Raw genomic sequence first — 20,393 nt, 5'->3', positions numbered from 1 at the left:
AATCCCTGGCCCACTCATCTTTTTTGAGCTGATAGACATCCTTTCCTCTCAATATAACAGAAGGGTACTATTCTGTCATAAACAAAGATAAACTTGGGGCCGGGGATTTAGCTCAGTGGTTTCACCGCCTGCTGCACAAGTGCAAGGACCTGAGTTCGATCCCCGGTACTAAAAAAAAAAAAAGATAAGAAAGATAAACTTGAGTCGTGTGTAGGAAAATGGATACATCTTGAGACCATAATGTTAAGTGAAGTAAATCACCCATGAGCTTAAATATCACATGGTTTTTCTTGTATGAGAAACCCAAAGTTTAAATAAAGAGCAAAATAAAAGATAGATAATAGAAAGTGGAGGGAGGGGCAGGGAGGCAAGGAAAAAGAGATCTAAAAAAAGGAATTAAGATGTGTTATGTACATGTACCAACTCCCCACAGGAATATAAACATTATGTACTACAAGCATGTATTAATAAACAAATACCATAGAAGACCCAGGGATGGTGCACATCTACTATCCAGCCCTCAAGAAGTTGAGGCAGAAGATTGCTGGGAATTTGAGAGTAGCCTTGGCTGCATAGGGAGACTTTGTTTCAGACAAAACAAAGACAAACAAAAAATAACTGACAGAAGTGCCCTTTTGACACCTACAGTCAAGACAGAAGGGGAGAGTAATGAGCAAGAGGAGAGGGAGAGGTGAAGAATTAACAACTTCTCCAGATATTAGAACTTTCCCTATTTGAAACTGAAGTTTCCCAAGGTTCTATTTATACTACAGGTTACATGGCTCTCTGTTTATAAAGGAGGATCCTGGGCTCGCGGATCTGTGGATGTCTACTTGTTTGACACGAGGTCTCACTCTGTATTCTAGATGGCCTTGAACTCACTATGTTGCCCAGGCTAGTCTCAAACTTGCAACAATCTCCCGCCTCAGCCTCCCAAGTGCTGGGATTACAGGCATGTGCCATCCAGCCCCACGGGTCTGTGGATTTTGACTGTCAGGATAGTAAGGTGGGCTCTTGATTCAGATCCCATAAGAAATCTTGTTTTTGTTTTTGTTTTTGTTTTGATTGACATGCTGGGGATCAAACCTAGGGCCTCGTACATTCTAGGCACGCTCACTACCTCTGAACTACACCCCTAGTCCATAAGACTTTTAAGGTCTCATCCAGCTGGAAGGCTAGCAGGAGCCCACCTCCAGGGATGATTCAGGAGCTGTTCAAAGACCTAGGGGATGCGACTGTGTGTCCAGATGTTCTGGTCACTCACCTGTCCACCTGTGCGTGTGATGCCTACCTGGGCCCACTGGACCAGGTGGTGGGAAGGACAGTACAGTCGCAGGCTGCTGTTCATCTCTGGGGAGGCTGGGGCCTGGCGGTTGCAGCCCCATCTTGAGGCCTCACCCTCTTCAGATCCGCCTCGGGTCCTGGTGTGTCTCAGCTTCTGTGCTGGTTCCCTGGAGGGCCCACCCCTCTCTGACTGCCTATTTCTAACTTAGCTGACTAGAACTCCACCCAGCCCGTGTGTCCCTCGCAGGGCTGGAGGAGGTTTCTGAAGCCGACATAAGGAACCTAAACCACCCTACCCGTAGAGTAGATTTACAGGTTTTCTGGCTCCCGCCGTGGAAAAAGAGCTTTCCGGATGAGTCAGAGGCCTGGGAAGAGTTTATTAGGCAGAAATTTAAGTACACACTTAGGAGCAGAGTGCGGGCATTCAGAGAGATGAGACGCTGCAGCTTGGGCCTGGGACTACTGGTGTGTTTTGGGCAGCGACAGTCTGTGGAATTTGTCATCTATAGTCTTGGTCTTGGCTTGGAGGGAGGAGGGGCGCACCACAGAAGGTAAAGGTCCGTGCAGACAGGCAGGTGAGAAGGAACCCTGTTCCTCGAGGAAGAGGACCTTGTGCAAGGAGAAAGGGAATGGCCAGAGGCAGCTGCAGGTAAAAGGGAATTAATTCCTCCTCAGGCTTACTGTGTTGAGAGAAGAGAAAGGAAAGAACAAATTGTTTAGGAAACTGGGCTTGTGTCCTGAAGCTGCAGTTTTCACTTTTAAAAATTGTGATTTCCCTCGTCTCCTTTTTATCTATCCTTACTTCGTGCTCCTCCCTCCTATGGCCTGTCAGGAACCGAGCTGCATAGCGGGCGGGCGGCAGGCAAGCAAAGGAAGCTGCATCTGTTTCACAGTTGCTCCCCAGAACCGCCTCGGGTCAGGTGAGCAGGGACAGTAAATCTCAGCGGCAGAAGCCCTGCTGTGAACTGCGCATGCGAGGATCACGCTGTCCGCTCAGTCACCCCGAAACCACACCTCCTCACCCCCACCCCAGCGCTGTCCATGGTGAATTGTCTTCCAAGAAAAGGAAACGGTCCTGGAGCCAAAGAGGTTGATCTGTAAGAGGAGGAGTCCCCGGGTCCTTCGGGAAACACCAGAAGCTGAAAGAGGCCCGATTCTTCCTTCTACTGCAGCAGGGCCTGGAACGGTGGCCCTGCCAGCGCCTGGATTTCAGACTCTGGTCTCCAGAACTGTGAAACATTTACCTTCTGGGTTTTTAGGCTGGTCTCAAACTTATGGGGATGCTCCTGCCTCAGCCTCCCAAGGGCTGGGATCACAAGTGTGCGCCACCAGGCCTGGCTGTCTGTTGTTTTTGTTACACCCAGCGAGAGAGAACAAACCAGGGACCGATATTAAATCCACACAGGAGTTTATTACCGGCGGGGACAGAGGCGAGCATCGGACTCGAGCCCCGACTGGGGGGAGACAAACATGTTTTATACACCGTTGAGGCCAGCAGTTTCTAGGCCCCTCTATGGGATAGAACTAGCAAAGCAAGCGAAAGGTACAGAAGCGGAATGTCCTGCCATTAGAACATCTGTAAAACAATAGTTGATTAACTGTTATTTCTAAAGAGACTTTCTAAGGGGAGGTTTCTAAGCTTCCTCCTTCTAAGTTCATCTAAAGAGCAGGCAGGTGGGTCGTTCAGCAGCAATATGGAGTCTGTTTTGCTAACTAGGGTCCTTCAGTTTTAAACCACCCAATTTCTTCCAATAGCCTAGGACTTTAATATGACACCCATTCACTTGTTTCAGAGAAGCCCTGAACTAGAATCATCCAAAGGCAACCCTTGACCAACTAGAGATGCAATTAGAGAAGACTTACTTTCCATATCATTTTTTTTTTATTTGTAGGAGGAAACATGTGCACAAACAGGCTTTCAAGGCAGTGCCAATTTTAGGATGCATGTGTCCTTACTTTTCTATTTGCTGGGCTTAGTGATTCATCCACAGACACAAAGCCTGATTCCCGGAGGGGCGCCCGCCTCCCTGGGAAGCACAGCCCCAGCTGATCCAGTGGGTGAGCAGCTTAAATCCCAGGTGAAGCTTGTGCTGGCCCAGGGCACCGAGCTGTGAAGGGCAACAAGGGCTGCTCAGGGCCACTCTGAGGCACCTCTCTTTTGCACTGGATGCCCAGGAAACTGAGTATTTTCATCAGGAGCAAATCCACAATTTCTGCTTCCTCTGACAGCTGCAAGACAGAAAAGACCAAGTCATGTGCCCAGAACGGTTCTCTTGGGGCTTTATTTCTGAGGGGAACCAAGGAGGTGTAATCCTACTTGTGCCTGGGTCAGGTCACCATTTAGGTAACTCTGAGGTTGGGATGACCTCTTTCTGGGGCTCCTGGGGGTGTGGGCTCCCTCTTCCTCTCTGCCAAGCGTGCTTGAGTTTGCCTGGCAACATTTAAAATCCCAGCCTGTCTCAACTGTCCCAGCGCAGGCCTGTCTCAACTCTGGGAGGCTGAGGCAGGAGGGTCACAAGTTTGAGACCAGCTAGGGCAACTTAGCAAGACCCTGTCTCAAAGTGAAAAATAAAGAAGGGTTTGGGGATGTAGCTCAGTGTGAAGGCTCTGAGTTCAACCCCAATACCTCAAGGGGGGTCAGGGATTTAACTCAGTGGTTTCGGCAGCTGCCTCAAAAGCACAAGGTCCTGAGTTTGATCCCCAGTACCAAAAAAAAAGGAAATGTTCTGGAGTTAGTAATTAGATAATAGCGATGGATGCATGACTCTGAATATTTTTAAAAATTGTACACTTCAAGATAGTGCACTGTGGGCTGGGGATGGAGCTCAGTGGCAACAGTGCCTACCTGGCAAGTGAAGGTCCTGAGTTTGATTCCCAGTAGGCAAAAAAATATATATAAAAAGATGGTGGAGTTTATGACATATGAGTTATATTTTCTTTTTTTAAAAAGAGAATGTATCCACAAAGCATGGGTTTAGTCTGCTGAGCTTTAGGGACTCCACTCTGAGAAAACGGCTCCTTTTGAAGGAGTCTTATGCCTGCGCTCCCACCTCCAGAACAAGGTACAGTCTGACTGCCTCCGTGTCTGACCTGCCAAGGACCTCGCTTCCCTGCTACAGTGAAAACGTTTCCTAAAGCTTCAATCTATCACATCTGTGCAGGGCAAGAGCACTCTGGTGTGAGGTGGCATATGCTGGGCCTTCGTCCCCATTCCTCTCACAGAGCTGCTGAACCCCTGGCACCTCTGGAGCACTGGGAGTGTCTTCCCTATTGCATGATGAGCCTTTCTGCCCACACCTGAGTTTACACTAAGGGGTTTGGAGCGGGGCCCCTGGATAGCTCCAGATTAGGGCCTCTGCTGGAAAAACCTGGGGGTAGAGGAAGGAAGTTTTAGCCCACACTGCCTCATGGGGAGAGGACAGTGGGAGACACCTGGGATGTCTGGCCATTGTGGTGTGTTGTGTTGTTTGTGATACATGGGACAGGGACCCAGGATGCTGTGCGTTTTAGGCAAGTGCTCTACCCTGAGCTACATCTTCTGCCCTACTTATCTTTTATTTTGAGCAGGGCCTTGGCTGAGTTTCCCAGTCTGGCCTTGAACTTGGTTGGGATCCTTCTGCCTCAGCCTCCCAGAGTGCTGAGTTTACAGGTGTGCACCATCACACCCTTCATCTTCTTGTGACCTTGGGGAAATATTTTCCTGGGCCTCAGTTGCGCCTCTTGTGAAACTGGGGCTTTGAGCTACAATGGCCTTTCAAGTCCCCTAAGCCTCGCACTGCTCAGCCCACCTTTTCATCATCCAAGGCAATGGTGCGTGAAGAACAGGCCGAAGGAACTCACCTGAGCACGTTTCTGCTCCTCGCTGAAGGCCACCAGGATGACAGAGATAAACAGATTCAGAACCACAAACGTCATAAAAATGACGCACGACCCAATGAGGAAGGAGCCAAGCACTGGGCTGGAGTCCAGGACCTGCCAGGAAGAAGCCAGCGTCACTCCTGGGGTCTTGGGTCTTAACGGACACCCCGCCCCCACCTTCAGAGGGGGGCGTGGTCCTGGGAGCTGGGCGGAGCCGGGAGCCGGGAGTTCCCTCTACCTGGGGAGGGAGTGGGCTGCACCCTTGCCCGCCACCGCCTCCTCCGAAGACAGCGCCATCTCTGGCTGGGGCTGGGAATGTCCCCGTTGAGATCACCCGCCCAGCCCTCCCAAGTCGCCAGCCCCTGGAGCTCTTCTGTGTGCATTGGTCTCCTGCGCAGCCTGCCTGCGGGACGGGACGGGAGAGACATTTTATTTTTTCAAAGCTGCTTTGTGTTTGCCAGGCCCTGAGCCCAAAGGATGACGGGAATGGGTGAGCAGGAAGTAATTTTTCTAATTTTTGTTTTTGTTTGTATTTGTGGAGGGGGGTGGGACATTATGTAGTTCAGGGTGGCCTTGAAGTCACTGTGTAGCCCAGTCTGGCCTCGAACTTGAGGTGATCTTCCTGCCTCAGCCTTCTGAGTGCTGGGATTATAGGCACGCACCACTATACCCAGTGATTTTTCTAATTTTCACAAGGACTTGTGTCAATTGCAGTGCCCCCCCCCACCTCCTCATAGTTGAAGATTCCTAGCTGAAGGCGATCATCGTTTCCACTGCATCAAAGAGGGTTTTGTAGGAATGGAGTTTCCAACCAAACATCAAGTTTGACTGTCATGGAAAGAGTCCTCATGAACAGGAAAAGAAAGCTGAGGGCCCCCCGCCCATCCTGCTGCTTGACACAGTGGCCTATGCCCGCCCTGCGTTGGCCTGGCCCACACGGAAGTGTGTACATCGGGTGTGTGTGTTCCTCCCGTGGGCCCTTGCGTGCAGACCACATGTGTGCCGGTGAGAGGTGTGTGTGGTGCTGCACACCTGCGCTGTGTGTGCGTTGTGGGCTCTGGAGTGCCCGGTGGGTGAGGGGCGGTGCACAGGGGCTCGGGCACAATGGGCTGCTGGTGGAGGTGATGGCGAAGGCAGGAGGTAGAGACTCAGGGGCCAGGTGCGAAGGAGAAGGGGTCTCGTGGAAGAGCGGGTCAAGATGGGGCTGAAGGGTCAAAGCTGAGTGGGGCCAGAGCCACGAGGGGAGTCCTGGACTTCCGGGGTTGGAGTACGTATCTGGGTGGAGACCAGGATGTGGCAGGGGTCAGGAGAGGGTCTTTGTTTCTCTCCCCACTTGATAATAAGAAAAAGTTGAGTGTTTAATGTATCAGGGGTTTTTCCAGTCACAAAAGAGAGAGATTGTCAAAGTGCTGTCCTTGTTAAGCGCTGACTGGAACGGCTTTGGTCCGGTTAAGTTGATGCCTGTGTCTAGGGTGCCGAGTGCTGCTGCAGCCTGGGGACATCCCCTCTACTCCCATCTCTGCCCCAGCTCCAGAGCTCGGGGACCCAGCTCATCCACCAGCACAGAGAGTCCTGCGCCTGTCTAGTGTAAGACCGAGGGCCTTACCAAACGCTCCGAGGAGCTGGAGTGGAGCACACCCGGGAAGGAACACACCGGCCATGTTGGGAAACAGACCTTTATTAGTCTGGCCAGACGGCACTCCCGAAGCAAAATAGCTCAGAGAGGCACCTGGCTCAGAGTCCGAGGTTGTTTTACAGGGGGTTAAGGGGGGGGGGGTTAACATGTGGATTCACAGAAAAAAAAAGAACAAAGGTTAGTGGCTCATTGTCACATGCTGATGTTCAGCAGACATCCTGACTGACAGTTACACGACCACCCTGTTTACAGGTTGTCCTATAGATACTGGGCCCCAGGACATTTGGATTTAGGGCAAACAGATGGCTGAGTAACCTTGCCCTATTACTGATTGTCCATTGTCCCGAGGCAAACACACTCCAACCATCAAATTTACAACAGAATCTAGGGGAGTAATTAACTTTTGAATCACACAGTCCCACACTAGGAAGTGGCCCTGTGCCTTCCAATAGGTGGGATGTTGGCGAAGTGACACCTGAAGCAGGGGGTCCTCCATGAGGCAGCTGGGCTCTTTCTGTCCCACAACCTGTGCCTCCTCCTCCTGCTCGACTGAGGCCTCTACTCCTTGCCATTTGAGGAGGCCAGTTCACGAGCTCCCCGCCAAAGGACCCAGACTCGGAAGATCCCCACCTGTCTAAGGCTCCCAGAGCCTCCCTCACCCTGACTGTCCACAAATACCCTTGACTCCCATGGACAGCAGCCCTGGGGTTCCCAGAGGGGCCACTCACTGCGATGGAATAAGCCAGGAGCATGACAAGGATGACGATGATGAAGCCCGAAATGTCACCCCAGGCGTGGTGTAGGGCTGATGTGATCAGGTTCATTTTGGGGTTTAACCTAAGCAGATGCCAAAGCTTCCCTGTGGATGGGAGGATCAGGAAGGCAATGATGTCTCCAAGGGCTTCTGCTGCTGGGCAGTGCAGCAGCAGAAGGGTAGATCAGGGACCATGAGCAGCGCAGCTGCAGTCCATCTGGGTGCAGGGTTAGATTTATCACCCTCTCAGGGTGCAGGGTGAGACTTGGCATGACTGAGAGCCCATCGAGTCCAGAAAGAGCTCTGGGAAACAAGCTGGTCCCCGTCCTCCAGTTCGGTGATGGTGATGGGAATGAGCATAACAGTAACGCTGGCTAGTGGTGATGGTGTGAGGAGAGATGAGAGAGATGAGGTTGGGAGGATGGTGGTTGTCTTGGTGATAGTGATGTTGAGGATGGTGGTAGTGGTGATGAAGATGACGATGCAGTCATTTGTGGGTCTTGATTGATGGCTGGGGAGCTCTGGAAGAAAGGCGAAGGGGAATCCTGTCAGGCGCGACAGGATGGAGGGAAAGATGCCTGTGCACTTCCTCTCCCTGCTCTGCGGTCACCAGACCCCTGCTCCTGCTCAATGAGCGTGTGTCCATGGCAGCCCTCATGCTTGAAGGAAGAACAGAAGCATTGCCCATGTGTTGTACTAAGTGAGAGAGTCATTTGTTTTGGCTTTGTTTGTTGTTCTTCTTCTGAGACAGGGTCTCACTATGTAGTCCAGGCTGACCTTGAGCTCCCAGAAATCCTTCTTCTGGATTACAGGCGTGGTCACCACTCAGCCGCTCATTTGCTTTGTCTCACTTGACCTTCAAGATGAAGCCAGCCTCTTATCTCCATTTACAGACAGGGACAGAGTCAGCACAAAGGCACAGAACTGATGCCATATTTACTGAGTTGAGGTGGAAGTATGAGTAGGAATTCGAGTGTGTCTGACTTCAAAGTCCACATTCTTGCCCAGCATCACACCTGGCCCTTCATTCTCCTCTCGGGTCTTTGTGAGATCTTGGATTTTTGTTGTTTGTTTGTTTTAGACGCGTCCTTGCTCCCTTGCTCAGCCTAGCTTCCAGTGTGAAATTCTCCCTCCTCAGCCTCCCAGTAGCTGGGATTACGGGTGTGTGCCACTGTGCCCAGACTTTTTGTTTTATTTTATTTTAAATTTGCTTTATTTTTCTGTTGACTCAAGCACTAGCTACCAGTTACAGCTACATTTTTTAATGCCTCCCCTCCTTTGGCAGTACTGGGAATTGAACCTAGGGCCTTGCGAATGCTAGGCAAGTATTAAGTTGGTTTTTTTTTTTTGATAATGGAGGTCGAATTCAGGACCTTGCACTTGCAAGGCAAGAGTGGTACATTTTAAATACAGTCTTGGTGGGGGGGGTGAGATAAGGTGTCCCTGTGTAGCCCAGGCTGGCTTTAAACTCTCAGCGATTCTCCTCAGCCTCCCAAGTGCTAGGATTACAGGCGCGTGTGCCACCACGCCCAGCAATACAGTTTTAATATTAAAGTGATATTAAAAATGACAGACCTATGTCTATTGACATGAAGAAAAAAAATTATAGAACAATGTTATATGAGCCAGGTGTGGTGGTGCAGGCCTGTAATCCCAATGTTTAGGAGGCTGAGGCAGGAGGATTGGGAGTTCAAGGCCAGCCTGGACTATATAATGAGTTCAAGGCCAGCCTGAACTATGGTTTGAGACCTTATCTCAAAAAACAAACAAACAAAAAAAGTTGTATGGTACAATGTGTAATATAATAAATGTTATATATATATATATATTTATATTTAGCAGTATATGTAGGTAAATGTTTTATATATATATATATATATATATATATATATATATATATATATATATTTGAGAAGAAAAAAATGGAGAGAGAGAGAGACAGAGAGAGAAGAGAAGAGAAGAGAGAGAAGAGAAAAAAGTTTCAGGACCTAGCTGTAAAAACATGTATTTAACAATAGAACAAAATTTACAAGTGTCTGAAATAAACACCAAGCTTTGGTTAGTTGATTAATCAGATTCAACTGAGGGTTTGAAGTTAAGCTTCAGGCTTCACTGTACTTGGGTCAGCTGGGGATGCATCTCAGTGGTGAAGCCCTTGCCTAGCATGGGTAGTGTCCTTTGTTTAAGGGTTCCATCCCAAGAACCACACACACACACCAAAAAAAAGGGTGGAAGGAAGGAAGTGAACAAAAAGAATTCAATCTGTTCTCAGGTTTTTGTTAAACCTGGCAAGATTTCTTTTGTTTTCTGTTATTCAGTGTAAAAATGTTAGTCATTAAACAAAGCAGACACCTTTAGGGGAAAGTTACATTTATGGGGGAGAAAGTTTCTGCCTCTTTAAAAGATTCAACATTGTTCTTTCTGGGCTGGGAATGAGGCTCAGTGGCACAGGGCCTGCCTGAGAAGTGCAAGGCCCTGAGTTCGGTTCCCGGTACCACAAAACCAGAAAAAAACATTGTTCTTCCTGTTTGTTTCAGCTAAAACTCTGGAAACACTTCGGAGGATCCAGACAGGGTCACCAAGTCTGGTTGCCCTCAGCAACTTAGAGTGAACCTGGCTCATTGTAATACTGAACTAAGTAAGCATGCTCAGAAATGTGTTCCTTTCTGAACATGTGATCTATGAAATTAAACTGTGCATGTTAGAAATGTGCCTGTGTCCAACATGCTTTCCTATATGAATATGGATATATTCCCTGTCTAAAATCCCCACCTTCCTTTGTTCACGGAGAGCATCATTTTGCAAATAACCCCAGTGCTCACCTATCCTGCTGCAGATAATAAGTCTTTCTCTACTCTTTTATCACCGGCTTGTGCATCCATCAAGATGTGAATTCATTACATTTGATAATAAAATGAGAACTTTCTCACCCTTGTAAATAAGAAACCAGGCTGTGTGCATATCAAGAATCAAACATGGCCAGGCATGGTGGCCCACGCCTATAATCCCAGCACTCAGGAGGCTGAGGCAAGAGGACTGCTTCGAATTCAAAGCCAGCCTGAACTACATAGCAAGTTCCTGTCTCAAAAAAGAAAAAAGAGGGCTGGGGATTTAGCTCAGTGTTTCTGGTGCCTGCCTTGAAACTGCAAGGTCCCAAGTTCAATCCCCGGTAACAACAACAAAAAAAAGAATCAGACATTTTCTAATTAAAGCATGGCTGGACAAGGACTCAGAGGCTGGGCCTGCAGATGCCTAATGGGTGACTGCACTTGGATACAGCCTAATCCCTGCTCAGCTCTGCAAGTGTGCATATTAATCACTTCAGGAACCTCTGTGTTGGGGCTTTTTTTTTCTGAAACATGATCTCACTATGTAGCTGCTGGCGATGCAAATGTCCCACCTTTGCCTTTGTTTCCCTTTTCTATAAAATCCGAAAGCTTCTGCAAGCTCCTCAAAGACAGATCTTGAACCTCTTTCTCTGTGCTTCCCAGAACAGATTAAAGCTCCTCTCCTGTCCTTCCCCACTGCCCGGCTCCTTGACTGACTTTCTGGGATGTGTTGGGGACCAGGCCTGGTAGGATCCCTGGAGCTGGGGCTTTTGCCCGAGAACTCCAGTAACATGGCCAGTGTGGGGAGTAGGGATGGCCCAAACGGCATGGCCCGTGATCCCCTCATGTGTCACCTCCAGCAGACTCACCATAGCTGCTTCCTAGAACTCAGCCTTTGGTCACCAGGCAGTGATTGACAAACTACTGGAAAGGGCCAGAGAGTTTTCGTCACAGTGACTCCACACTGCCATTGTAGAGGGAAGACAGCCATAGACAGTGTGTGAACAAATGGCTGTGACAGAGTTGCAATAAAACTTTATTAACAAAAACAGCGAGGGCTGCATTTGTTCCCGCTGGTCTTCATCCTTTGATGATCCCTTCCGGAGGTAAAGCACCTTTAGGTTTTTGAAATAACTTCTTTGCCTAAGTTCACAGTGAGCTTAGGTCATTTCTTTTTTCTTTCTTTTTTGGTACTGGGGATTGAACTTGGGTCCTTGTGCTTGCAAGGCAGGGAGCAGCACCACTGAGCTAAATCCCTGGCCCTTAGTTTTATTTTTTAGACAGGGTCTTGCTATGTAGTACAGGCTGGCCATGAACTCATTACATAGCCCATTCTAGTCTCGAACTTGTGGTTATCCTTCTGCTTCAGCCACTCGAGACATGTGCCCCCATACCCAGCAAGCTTAAGTCATTTCTGAACTCAAAGAATGTTAGTGATACTGAGACATTTCTATTGAAGGGGGTGTTTGGAGGGGGGAGGTTTTGTCACATGTTTACTGTGGCAACATTGGGTAGTTTGTTGCATGAATGAGACGGAGTTAGAGTGGAGCAGGAAGAGTTCAGATTCTGAGTCACGCATGTCCTTGCTGCAACTTTGCACAAGCAACTTAACCAGTGAGTTCCTTCTTTGTAAAATAAAAAGAAAGAAAACGATGATGATAAAGATTAAAGTAGATGAGAATGTGCTCTTAAAGTGGGGTTTGAAGGCTAGGGATGTAGCTCAGTGGTAGAGCGCTTGCCTAGCATGCATGAGGGCCTGGGTTTAAGCCCCCTGGATGTGTGACAATTTATTACATCGGGTGATAACTCAATAAATGTAAGATATCACTATAAGAAGCGAGAGAACACAGTGATCAAAGTGAGTCATGGATCCTGCAGCTACACCGTCTAGATTTAAATGACCTCTCTGCCACATTTGGCTGTGTGGCTTAGGAGAAGTCTCACAATCTTCCTGAGCCTCAGTTTCTTCAGTAGAAGTGATGACAGTGATGACATCTACTTTCGTTAGTTTTGCTTTTTTTTTTTTTGTCATGGATGATTAAACCAGCGCCTGTGCACTGAGCTGTATCTCAGCCTTTTTTTTTTTTTTTTAATTTCTTTTGAGACAGGGACTTGCTAAGTTGCCCAGGCTAGACTCCAATTAGCAATCCTCCTGCCTCAGCCTCCCGAGTGCTAGGACAATAGCCAGGCACCACCATACCCAACTTTTTCCCTCTGCAGTCCTGAAGATTGAGCCTAGAGCCTTACGAATGCTAGGCAAGCGCTGTGCCATTGAGCTATGTTCCCAGCCCTCGTTATGTCTTATTTTGAGACGAGGTCTCTCTAAGTTGTCTAGCTGGCTGCCAACTTGCTGTCTCCCTGCCTCAGTCCCCCAAGTAGCCGGGAGTACGGACATGTACCACCTCACCGCTCACACCATCGGTCACCGAACATGGAAGACATTGTCCTCTGTGTGCTGACACACCCTGCCTGGCACCTCGTGGATGCTTGAGAAATGGTAGCAGAGCTGGGCTTTCTGGGCACTCATGCTTTTGAAAGCTGTCCCCAGGGCTGGGAGGGACCTACGCTGGGTGCCATTGGCAAACATCAGATATTGTTTGTTTTGTTTTGTTGCATCAGGGTCTCACTATGCAGTTCAGGCTGGCCTCGAACTTGTGTCAATCCTCCTGCCTTGGCCTCCCCATTACTGGGCTTACAGGCATGCACGGCCATACCTGGCTGCAAACATCAGATATTGCTATATTTTGTTTTAAGGTCTTCTCCAGGCCAAATGCAGTGGTAAATATCTGTAATCCTAGCTACTCAGGAGGCTGAGGCAGAAGAATCTCAAGTTCAAGGCCAGCTTGGGCAACTTAGCAAGACGCTGTTTTATTTTATTTTTTAGATATAGACCATAACCTTTTATTTGGGGAATTTTCTGTTACTGTGTCTTCAAATTGACTTATCCTCAATCTCCATATTGTCTAATCTGTTAATCCATGCAGTACATATTTTTCAGATACCAGTTCCATTTTTTTAAAAAAGTCTTCCCCCCAAAAAAAATGCAAATAAAAAAAAAATGCCTTCCACATCTCATGAGGTTTACATTTTCCTTTAAATACTTGAGCATAATATAACAGGCCCTGTAGTGTCCTGACTGGTTAACTTCTTCACCTCTATTAGATTTCTGACAAATTTTGCTCCTGGTTATTAGCCCCATTTTCCTGTTCGAGAACCTCAGTAGTAACCTCTTAATTTGGTACCGGGTATCGAACTCGGGACTTTGCTTCTAGTTTTTGTTTTTGTTTTTTTTGTACTGGTGATCGAACTCAGGTCCTTCTGCCTGCAAGGCAAGAGGCGGCACCACTTAGCTAAATCCCTGGCGGTAACCTCGTAATTCAATACAGGATGTTATAAACTTCCAGCTACTGTGTAGCTAAATTTTGTGGTCTTCCCTTAAGAGTGTCGGGCTTTATTCTGGGAGGCAAGTTGAGCAAGACCCTGTTTCAAAATAATACGTAAAAGGGCTGGGTCGGAGCTAGTGGCAGAGCGCTGGTCTGGAGGCTCCGGCCAGGCTTCCGCCCCGCGCAGGGCCCGCGTCCCCTCCAGCCCCATGCGCTCAGGCGCCGCGTCAGCTTGGGACCCTTGGTCTGCTGAGGGTCAGCGCGATTTCCAGAGCACACAGGACGGAGGGCGGGGCCGGCGGAGGGCGGGGGACAGGGGACAAGGTCGATTTAAGCTTCCCTGTGTTTCCGGTAGCGCTGGAGGTCGCGCTCCGCCAGGACGGCCCTCTTCACAAACACGGCCTGGGCGCTCCAGCTGGCCGGGATGATGGCCAGTTCCAGCAGGTTCCACTTGCTGCAGAAATAGCCGCATTTCTGCTGCCGCACGCGCTGGCCCTGGGAAGGAAGGAGCCGAGGTTCTGCCCAGGCCTGTGGCCGAAAGTGCCCACCAGTGGCCGGGCTCAGACCCCATGGGCTCTGGGGCCCTGCTCCCTCCCTGCAGACCCGGGTGCAGGACTTGTAAAAATAAATACAATTTCAGCCGGCGAGGTGACACCCACTTGTAATCCCAGCACTGGGGAGGCTGAGGCAGAAGGAGCACTGTAAGTTTGAGGCCACCCTGGGCTACAAAGTGAGTTCAAGTCCTGCCCGAACTACATGGCCAGACTTTGTTTCCAAACAAAAAGAATAAAATTTCTAATACAAAAAAAAAAAATGCTTAATTTCCTGAGGCAAAGTAAACAAGGAAAATTATCCCCTATCCCTTCACTTTTCAGAAGTTTTACTTTAATAATTTTTTTTCTGGTATCAGGAATCAGACTCAGGACCTTGCCCTTGCCAGCCAGGCATGGCATCCCTGAGTTAGATCCCGGCTACTTGAATAATTTTTGTTCCTTTTGTTTTGTTTTTTTTAAGACCAGGTCTTGTCAGGCTGGCCTCGAACTCGCAGCAGTCCTCCTGCCCCAGCCTCCCCAGTGCTGGGCTAACAAGCAGGCACCACCACGCCCACCTTTCTCCTACTGCTTTGAAAGGAGGAAACTCACATAAGGGGGGAAGGAAAGAAGGGAAAGGAAAAATTATGAGAAAAGAAAAAAAAAAGGAAACAAAGTCTATGTAATAGGGAAGGGTGGAGGGGGTGAAGGGCGCACAGGGAATGGGGAAAAAATAAGAACCAAGATACATCATGTACGGGTACAAGCACCCAGTGATAAAGGCAAACGTATTGTAGACCTAAAATGTACCAATGAAAGAATTTAAGAAAAAAAACCCAGAAACTCACATAAGGTTCTCAGCACAGTGCCAGCAGTGCTGTAAGCACCAGAAATACCACCCTCCTTTTCAAGAGCTTGTAGGAGCCAGGCGCCATGTTGACACCCCAGCTTTTTAGAAGGTCTCAGTTCAGCAGCCGCAGGACCACCGCCCCCCGCAAGGTATCTCCAGGGTTCAGGTGCCCAAGAAGCACCGACCTTTCAGTCCTTTCAGCTTTGAGGCCTGCTCAGCCCTCAGGACCTGCACAAGGACCACAGGGTTCCAGCGGCCAACTCCGAAGGGAGAACCGTTCTTCTCTCCTTCAGCTGCGCCCCGGAAACAGGAGGGAGAGGAGCGGGGTGCCCACCCCACGCCCCACCTGCTCACCTGCACTACCATGTAGTAGAGGAGGAAGGCGAAGTACAGGAGCTCAGCTGCCAACACAAAGGGCCGCCAGGCGTCGGTGAAGGGGGACAGGCGGAGGCTGTGCAGGGCCGCGTGGGTGAAGAAGGTTCCTGTGGAGCAGAGTGAGTTCTGTCACCGTCTCCGCGCCCCCAGCCCTGGCTGCAGCCTCCAAGCCAGAGCCTCCCGAGGATCCCCGGACACAAACACTCAAGGGCCTGAGGGTGGACACACGGTGGACGGTGGACGCAAAGACAGTTGTCACACCAAAAGGGACAAAAGCGGAGGATTGGTGTCACACTGTGTGCGGTCCCCTGGAGCCACTCCCCACAGTGGACGTGGCCATTACATGCTGCCCAAGTGCAGCAAGGAAACCAGTTTTAAAAACCTCACCAGAAGTCAGTTTGGGCCACTGCCAATAGGCCTAACAATTCAGCCTTCTCTAGAGTAACTTTTCATTCATTCACATGTCTTTTCCTTATTTTCTGGAATTGTAATGATTTTGGGGTGATAATGTCTCAAACCATTTTGACAATAAGGCTGGAAGACAAAGCCAGCCCTCAGATGACTGAAGTAGAAGACGGAAGCCATCTAAGTCCCTGACAATGTCAGAGATCACAGAATCAACTGGGCCAGAACCTACTCTGGAGCTCTTCTGTGTGGAAACACAATTCAGTCAGACGTGGTTTGGGACAAGCTATTTAAAAACTCCTTCCTTAAAGACCCAAAAGGAAGCTAGGTGTGGTGGTGCATGCCTGTGGTTCCAGCATTCGGGAGGCTGAGGCAGGAGGATCGCTATGAGTTTGAGGCCAGCCTAGGCTACATAGTGAGTTCAAGGCCAGCCTGAACCACACAGTGGGGCCCTGTCTCAAAAACAAAAACAAAAACAAAAAAAGAAAGGAAGGAAGAAAAAGATCCCAAAGGAGACAAAAAGAAATAGGAGACCAAAAGATGTAAAAATAAACTAAAAAAAGATTTGAAAGAAACTATTGACCTTGGGCAACAATCATGGAAGATGAGAACTGTTTACCATTCTAAATTTTATTTATTTACTATGGTGTTGGGGACCAAACCTTGCACATGCCAAGCACATTTTAAAGCTTGATTTATTATTTTTATTTTCTTTAAAAGATTCTTTTTTTGCTATTCATTTTTTATTGAACCATATCTCCCACTGTTTTGTTTTGTTTTTTTGGTACCAGGGATCGAACTCGGGTCTTTGCGCTTGCACAGTAGGCAGCGAAACCACTGAGCTAAATCCCTGGCCCTACCTTGATCTATTTTTAAATACAAACATGTATTCATTTTATAATTAAAATGTAATTTAATGTTTTTTAAATGTTCAGGTTTTAGCTGGGCATGGTGGCACATGCCTGTAATCCTAGCACTTGGGAGGCTGAGGCAGGAGGATCGCCATGAGTTTGAGACCAGCCTGGGCCACATAGGTTGTTCAAGGCTAGCCTGAACTACATAGCAAGACCCTGTTGCAAAAAACAAACAAAAAAGTTCAGGTTTTAATGAAAGGGTATTGCATTTTAGGCAAGTTGAACATTAGCTGAACAGGCTGTACGTTGATGGCTTTTAGTGTCTTGTGGCTAGCATTTTATTTACTTATTCATTTACTGTGGTCCTGGGGATGGAACCCAGAGCCTCCTGAATGCTAGGTGAGCACCCTCACTGAGCTATACTTCCAGCCCTTTTCTTTTTATTTTGTGTTTTGAGAAACAATCTTCATCTGTTGTCCAGGCAGGACTCCAACTTATGATCCTCTTGCCTGGGCCTCCCAGTAGCTAGAATTACAGGTGTGTGTGATGCACTTCCGCTGGGGTTAATGTCCAAGCTGTCAGCCGTCTTTTAGGGGGACACTACTTGTTACCGGGTCACCCTCTCCCGCTTAGCCCCGCAGTACAGTGGGGAGCCCAGGCAGAGGAGATGGATAAGCCACCCACAGAATCCAACTGGGTCCCTTCGGGGTGACTTGGGACACAGCCTCTGGAAGAGAAGGCTGGCAGCCTTGGTTTGGGGGCTCAGGGGGCCAGCCGCAGGGCAAGCCCAGCCCCAGCCCTCACTTGCTGCGCGACTCTTTGCCCTGGCCCTGTTGGGCAGCGGGGTGTGGGTGAGGAGCCCACCCAGGCCACTGGTCTCCAGCGTGAGGGTGACGACTCAGAACAGGTTGACACTGGCATTGTAGACAGTGAACTCCACAAACACGGCCCTGCTCAGGGTGTCCAGCCAGGTGTGGTCAAAGAGATAGTGGAGGACTCTGTGGAAAAGAGGGGTGCTTGGGGCACCTCTGTCCTGCCGAGGGCCCTTGCCCTGCAATCTGGACAAACCTGGGGCTTCTTGTCCCAAATGCCCTGGGAAAGATTCTGGACCTGCCAGCCCCTCCCATGGGACGTGAAGGAGCTCCGTCAGCCCTGCTTTGAAGAGGACCCTAGCAGATGGCTTCACCCCGCTGCAGGAGAGTCCAGCCAGCCTCACCTCACCGCGCCCTGGCGCTCTCTCCCCAGAGGGACCACGTAGCCTCCTCTGGGGTGCAGAGCCAGCTTGCCTCATGTTGGGGAGCCTTGGCGCTGGCTCTGGTCTTGGTACTGCCAGGCCTGGGGAAAGCGAGTGCTGCTGTTGAGGGCGGAGGTGTTCCAGCCTTCCCCATTGTAGGCCAGCCGGTCTTCCTCCTCCAGGGAATACAGCGCACGGGCATCCGGCATGTATCCGTGCAGCGAAGCCCCGAAGCTGCAGGGGGAGAGGGAAGGAGCTAAGGAGCTTTCCCGGACACTCACTTGGCGAATGTGGGCGCTGCCAACCAGCTTGGAGCTCCCATCCGTGAGGAAGCCTGCAGGAGAAAATCAGCTGGGCCAGTCCAACAAGCAAGACCACCCTGACGCCCTGCGCTTTCCGAACTCCTCGCCCGCGTTGGGACCCGAGCGAGCATCAGCGAACCCACTGGAGACCGCCAGGAGGTGGCTGGCCATGGACGGCATCACCCGGGACCCACTCGGCCCCCAGCGCCCCTCCTCCATGCATCTGTGCCTCTGTCCCGCTCTCTCCCTGAGCACTGCCCCTGCCCCTTGGTCAGCCCCATGACACCTGCTCAGCTTCCCCCTGCTTCGGGACGATCCTTCTCCTTCCAGGTTGCGTTGTATTAGCGCCCACCCGCAGCACCTATGCTTGCATTCACCTCGAGGGTAGGACACGGACTTAAAACATCTGAATTCCTCTTATCCCCCTTCCCCTCCTCCTTCCCCTCCTGTCGTCTCCGGATCTCCTTCCCATTTGTAAAAGATCTTTCTCCCTGTTTCCTATTATCCATCCTCGGTTTCATTTTTATAATTATGTATGCTTTGGGTTTCACGTTTGAGAGAAGCTATGTGACATGGAGCTGTGCATCTGGTTTCTTTCACTTAAGGTGCACCCATTCTCCTACAGACGACGCCTGCAAATGACCACGGATCTGTCCCTCTGTCAGGTAGAAACTCCCTTCCTCACAGATCGGATGTGAACTGCTGAGCGCCTTCCTGCTGTGGCCCCACCTGTGTCTCCTCCTGTGCTTCACGCTGGTCCCCCACTCAGTCCTTGACTGTGGCCATGCCGGATGCTTCATGGTCCAAGAGCCTGCCCAGTGCTGTGGTCAATTCCTGCTTAGGTCTGAGCATCTCCTTCCAAGCCTGGGGCCCGTGGCTGTGACTTGCTTAGGACCCACACCTGCTCCCAGACAGCAGCGAGCACAGGGCCCAGTACCTCGGTGCAGACTGTACAGGTTGTTCACAAGGGTGCTGTTGGCCCACTCGAAGAACTCTTGGAAGCCCAGCACGTCTGAAAAGCCTCTGGTGAAGCTTCGCTCGAGGTGCCTGTTGAAGTGGTAGGCACTTGGTCCCGCTGCCCGTAGGCCACCAGCAGCAGCATCCATAGGAAGCCAGGTACACTGCAGAGGATGCACAGCGCTCCCTTCAGGTGGGAGCCTGCCTGCCCTGAGTCCAGGACAGGAAGTGGAATGGTGGCTCAGGACCAGCCTGGCCTCGTGGTAACCATGGAGATGGCCACTGTCTGGGTTCAAATCCCAGCCCTACCATTTCCCATCCATGTACCCTTTGCAAGTGATTCAGCCCCTCTGTGCCTCACTCCTCATCTGTTTAGTTTGGATAATAATTCTATGCCTTCAGGTTGTGATGAGAGATCAGTTAACAGTACTTAGAAAGCACCCCAAACAGAGACTGCCCAGCGTTTGTGGTTTTGGATCCAGGGCCTTTACACTGACTGCATTCCCAGCCCACTCCTTTGCTCAATCACTAAGTTGCCCAGGCTGGACTCATACTTGGGGATCCTCCGGCCTCAGCCTCCCGGAGTGCTGGGATTCCAGGCATGTAGCACTAGGCTGAGTTTATGTTAGTGTTTTTTAAACAATTTTTTTCCAGTGGTGCATCTGCCACATGGCATTACTGAGGGCACAGTCATGAAGTGGATGGCAAATTCCAGTCCTCATGGAGCTCACCTGACTTGCTGGGGACAGGAGAGTGTGATGCAGGGAGCACTGGGGGAACGTTCCCTTCCTGGGATCCCCTCCCCAACAAGCTTCATATACCCCAATCTGCTACTGGGGACCCCAGACGAGACATGTGCTGAGGTTTGAAAGCTCTGGGCCAGACAGCCAGGGGAAGCCTCCCTGACGCCACTGTGATTGGGCTGAGTTAAAGACTAGGAGGAAGGTCGGGTAGGGTAGCGCATGCCTGTTATTCCCACACGAAAGAGGCTGAGGCAGGAGGATAGCCACAATTTGGAAGACTGTAGTGAATTCAATGCCAGCCTAAACTACATGGTGTAACCTGGTTTAAAAATAAAAAAGAGGGGGGCCAGGGATTTAGCTCAGTGGTTTTGCCACCTGCTGCGCAATCGCAAGAACTGGA

At 49.9% G+C, this 20,393-nt stretch overlaps 1 protein-coding gene across 1 annotated transcript in view; it reads right to left on the bottom strand.

Annotated features, from left to right (window-relative positions):
- Positions 1-3,143: 3,143 nt before the first annotated feature.
- Positions 3,144-20,393, bottom strand: part of Pkd1l3 (polycystin 1 like 3, transient receptor potential channel interacting) — a 71,593-nt gene continuing 54,343 nt past the window's right edge. The window contains 11 exon segments of the mRNA XM_087190027.1: positions 3,144-3,513; positions 5,125-5,256; positions 5,870-5,901; positions 5,904-5,970; positions 7,507-7,679; positions 14,040-14,238; positions 15,478-15,605; positions 17,622-17,755; positions 17,974-18,325; positions 19,231-19,365; positions 19,368-19,414. Coding sequence (XP_087046153.1) covers positions 3,352-3,513; positions 5,125-5,256; positions 5,870-5,901; positions 5,904-5,970; positions 7,507-7,679; positions 14,040-14,238; positions 15,478-15,605; positions 17,622-17,755; positions 17,974-18,325; positions 19,231-19,365; positions 19,368-19,414 — 1,561 coding nt within the window. The 3' untranslated portion in view covers positions 3,144-3,351.

This window comes from Heterocephalus glaber, unplaced genomic scaffold (genome assembly GCF_053883595.1).
Source record: "Heterocephalus glaber isolate CG9 unplaced genomic scaffold, H.glaber_assembly_v1.0 deba00000071, whole genome shotgun sequence".
Lineage (NCBI taxonomy): Eukaryota > Metazoa > Chordata > Mammalia > Rodentia > Bathyergidae > Heterocephalus > Heterocephalus glaber.
Note: the sequence above shows the minus strand (reverse complement) of the source record. Positions and strands in the feature narration are given on the sequence as shown.